General features: G+C 44.5%; 1 protein-coding gene across 1 annotated transcript; it reads left to right on the top strand.

The window, feature by feature from the left end:
- The first annotated feature begins 3,021 nt into the window (after positions 1-3,021).
- On the top strand, positions 3,022-3,969 carry LOC118934586 (olfactory receptor 145). Its single transcript, XM_036930192.1, has one exon. It carries the CDS (start codon positions 3,022-3,024, stop codon positions 3,967-3,969), a length of 948 nt encoding a protein of 315 aa, XP_036786087.1.
- The last annotated feature ends 680 nt before the right edge of the window (positions 3,970-4,649 follow it).

Genomic DNA, 4,649 nt, shown 5'->3' with positions numbered 1-4,649 from the left:
GAGCGGTTTACCTTAATGGGACATTTAGAATCAAGCTCTCTGAGGTCCTTTGAGATACTGTGAGGAATGAGACACCAGAGACCAGAAGAGGGGAGCATTTATTCCCTGATTCCCAGGGGTGTCAACTCTTTCACACTTCCAGGTGTGCACATGCACCAGAATGCTGCGCGGATCCCCACAGACACCCTACATGTGGTGGCAGAGACATCCAAGGGCAGAAAGCAAGGGTGTAAGTGGTGTAGTTGACGAATCACATTGTTTGGCTACAACTGCTCACAGCTAGCTGCCACAGCAACAGCAGAAGCTGGAGAGATGGTCTGAGTAATATGAAATGAGGCAGAAAAGATGTCCCACATAGAGAGCTTGGCGATGGGATCTGAAGTCAGGGCCTTGTAAAAATGTTCTGTGTAGAGGGTAGGTGACACCCACACCTATAAGGCAAGGACAACATTATGTGACTTGTAATGTGCTGAAAGCTTAGGCCTTTTGTTCCATTTACCTGTTACTTGTTCTGAAAGACTATCTCTTGTCCCTTATCTTATGGTGGTGCTTTGAGTTAAAGGTCTTATCTGAATTGTCTTGTCTGACTTACAAGATAAAACAGTGCCTGCAGGGACTGCTGTATTAAGCCTGACACCCAGTAGCCTATTAGACTGGTTTCCTCACCACATTTGATTGTCATTCCCCTGATCATGTGTTTCCTCTGTTTAGTGTCCCATGGATTCACACTGCATACACATTTCCTGACACAGCATTTAAAGTCTGTCCCCAGTAAGACCTGGGGTGCTGTTACAGAGCTGATGTCCTATTATGCACTATACGTGTGCTCCAAATTTCAGCCAAACTAAAGAACAGGTGGGATTCTCCCGGATAGGCTGGAAAACCTCTTCAACTGAAGAGCTTAGAAGCCCATGATTCCAGACTCTACCAGCAACCAGCTCTATGATTGGTCGGGCCTCAGTTTTCCTGCCTGGAAGCTGTAGGGCAGGAGGATTAGATCAGTGAATCCCAAACCTGGCTACATATCCACATCACCAGAGGAGATTCAGAAGAAAAAAACAGATGATAAAGTCCCACTCTTTGAGACTCTGATTTATTACCTCTGGATTGGAGCCACAGGATATGTACTTTTAATATACGTAGACTTACCTAGATGTGTGAAGCACAGGATTAGATGATTTTAAATACTACTTCAAATCTAGGAGGCCCCAGAGTGTGAATTAGTTATCACTGAGCTCAAGCAAGAGCCTGAGAAAGTGGGACATAGAGGGATACCTTTTCTTACGAGGGTTAGGTAGGAAAAGAGCAAAGCAATCAAAATGGGGCAAAAAATGTTGATGGGTCTGGTGGGGTGAAGGGGGATCAAGCTACCAGGCCATCAGGGCTGTGAGAGTATACCCTGGGGGCAGGAAGAGAGCTGAGAGGGTGGATGATGGGGGCCATCAAGGAGAATTCCAACAATTCAGCAATTTTGGAAAAAACTATTCTTAATGGATGGGGATTGTTCTTTTCTGTCAAGCTCAAATTTCAAGAGATGAGAGGGATGTTTTGCTTCTCTCTGGACTAGATATTGTGTAATTCCTGTGATAAACTGAAATATAAATGGTGGGTGGAATGTTCTCTGAAGTCAAGTAGCATTTTATTTTACCTTTCTTGGATCTTCTCAGACTTTTTTTTTTTTTACACAGTTAGATGTGTTCTATCTTACGTTGTCCAAAAAATAAACCTTAACGGCAAGACCCTGCTTTATACATGACCTTATCTCCTACAGGGAGATACTGAACACAATTACTAAGAACAGCAGTTTTGGAATAAGATGGACCTAGATTTCAAATGGCCTTTGCAATTTAATACATGGTGAATTACTTCATCTCTAGAATGGGAGTGGTAAAAACCAGCTCATAGGATTTGGGGAGGATTAAAATGAAGTACAGTACATAATATGGCATTGGATCTTGGCATATGGGGGTCAGTATATAAGTGCTAGGACAGAAAAATATTGGGTATATATACTAAGTGCTCAATAAATAGTAAATTATTATTTTTTGCAATGCTTTGCATTTTACTGAGTAGATGTAACTGAACAAATTAATGTTTCTAAAACCCCATTCAAATATTGTCAAGGGTATAAGCAGATATTCTTTCTTTTTAAGGTTAATTTCTAGGACTGTCATCTCAGGGGAACCTCTGGCTTTCTACTTCTCATCAAATCCCCAGATCTCTAAAGCCAGAATAAAACTGCTCAGTCTCCTGTGCCAGGCTGGCACTAATTACAGGCACGGACTCTGTCTCCCTCCCACAAACTGGAAAAAAGCCTCAGGGCAAACCTCAATTAGGTATCAGTTATCAGACTTTTAGCTTAGAAAAAGTTCTACAGGAGTCCAAGTTCGGATCCTTCAAACAGGACAGGGATTAAAATGGTCTGTGTTTAGGGTCGTAATCTGCGGTAGTACCACGGGTCACTTATCTGTCCAAACAACTGAGGATAAGAATTGGACTGAAAGGTGCGTCCTGAAGCTCCAAGCTGAAGGAGGGTGAGTGGCTGAATCTGGGCTGAGCTGTTCCTAAATCTCCCACCTCAGGCAGCGAAGGCTTTGGGAAAGACCGCCTCACTGTTCCGCTCTGGCTAGGTTGACCCTGGGTAGACATTCCAGGCACAGCTGGGATGGCTCCACCTTCCTAGAGGACGCTCCCCAGATACTGGGCACAGTTTTCATAAACTTGAACAGAAACTAGAATTAGAAGCACACAATAAATGGACCAAAGTAAAGATCCGGGAGAGTCCTAGGCTCATCCTTGGGACCCTTCCTCCAAGCAGAACCTGCTTCATCATGGAGACGGGTCTATCCTCAGAGGGTGCCCCAGAGCAGTCATTAGGGGGCTGTGAGAACCACAGGCACGCACTTTATGCTGAAATCCAAGGTCTGCGCAATCCAGTTCTCAAGAAGAGGGAGCTTGAGTGTGAGAGCAGCAGCGGTCTTTCTTTTACTCAAAGTGAGTCTTTTCCCTTGTTCCTACAGAATGCCTTATATGAGAATGGCAGCTGCGAACTCCTCTGTGACAGAGTTCATCCTCGCAGGCCTGACCAACCAGCCAGGACTCCAGATGCCCCTCTTCTTCCTGTTCCTAGGCTTCTACGTGCTCACCGTGGTGGGGAACCTGGGCTTGATAACCCTGATTGGGCTGAACTCTCACCTGCACACCCCCATGTACTTTTTCCTTCATAACTTATCTTTCATAGATTTCTGCTATTCTACTGTTATCACTCCCAAAATGCTGATGGGTTTTGTCTCCCAGAAGAACATCATCTCCTACGCAGGGTGTATAACTCAGCTCTTCTTCTTTCTTTTCTTTGTAGTCTGTGAGTCCTTCATCTTGTCAGCGATGGCGTATGACCGCTATGTTGCAATCTGTAAGCCACTGTTGTACATGGCCACCATGTCTCCCCAGGTCTGCTTACTTCTTCTGTTGGGTGTCTATGTGATGGGGTTTGCTGGGGCCATGGCCCACACAGCATGCATGGCAAGACTGACCTTCTGTGCCAGCAGTCTGGTCGACCACTACATGTGTGACATCCTTCCCCTTCTTGAGCGCTCTTGCGCCAGCACCTATGTCAATGAGCTGGTAGTTTTTATCGTTGTGGGCATTGATATTGGTGTTCCCACAATTACCATCTTCATTTCTTATGCCCTCATCCTCTCCAGCATTCTCTGTATTCGTTCCACGGAGGGCAGGTCCAAAGCCTTCAGCACCTGCAGCTCCCACATCATTGCTGTTTCTCTTTTCTTTGGTTCAGGAGCATTTATGTACCTCAAACCATCCTCTCTTTTACCTATGAACCAGGGGAAAGTAGCCTCCCTGTTTTATACCACGGTGGTGCCCATGCTCAACCCATTAATCTATAGCTTGAGGAATAAGGATGTCAAAGTTGCTCTGAAGAAAACCTTGAGCAGAAAAACATTCTCCTGAGATGGGGGCAACACTTAGGAAAGGGCCTTTTCTCCTTCCATGGATGGTTCAGGTTCCATTGGTTACATGGGAGGAAATTTTAACTCTTTCTCAAACTAGTTTATCCTTCTCATTTTATGTGTCCTTTTTAAGAAGATTCTTTAAACTGTAAGGTACTGACCTTAAGGATCATTTAATTCTACTCTCTCACAGTTCTGAGAATACATACAGGCTTATGTACCTTCCCCAAGGCCACTCGGTCACTAAGCAGTAGAACTGTGACTTGGATCTAGGCCCTCGATTTCTGTTAGTGGTTGCTTCCTACTGTGGTTCACTTTCTCCCTCCATCAGCCCTAGAAGGTTTCATTTCAAATGTGAGCTGGTCTAGGATGCTAAAAGCTCTGTCTACAGAAATTCCATCCAACTTTTTCAAGGGCTAATTTTAAATGCCACATTTTTGCAAGAAGGTAGGAGGTAGATAATTTTGTTGAGATGGTCTTGTTTAAATGACCAGACAAATTCTTGAAGAATATGGCAGAGTGTATAGGGGACGTGCACTAAGACCCAGAGAAGAGCAAGCACGGCACCTCCTGAGACAGTGGCATGGAGCTTCAGGGACTTGGACTTTAAAGTATTAGGCAATGCTGGGAGAAACACGTTCTTAAAAATGTCAAGGTTATAAAGTATTGGATCTGGGAATT

This window comes from Manis pentadactyla, chromosome 13, assembly GCF_030020395.1.
Source record: "Manis pentadactyla isolate mManPen7 chromosome 13, mManPen7.hap1, whole genome shotgun sequence".
Taxonomy (NCBI): Eukaryota; Metazoa; Chordata; class Mammalia; order Pholidota; family Manidae; genus Manis; species Manis pentadactyla.
Note: the sequence above shows the minus strand (reverse complement) of the source record. Positions and strands in the feature narration are given on the sequence as shown.

What these genes read in the sequence shown, in the direction of transcription:
- LOC118934586 (XM_036930192.1), top strand. Translation starts at nt 3,022, where the DNA reads ATGCCTTATATGAGAATGGCAGCTGCGAACTCCTCTGTGACAGAGTTC.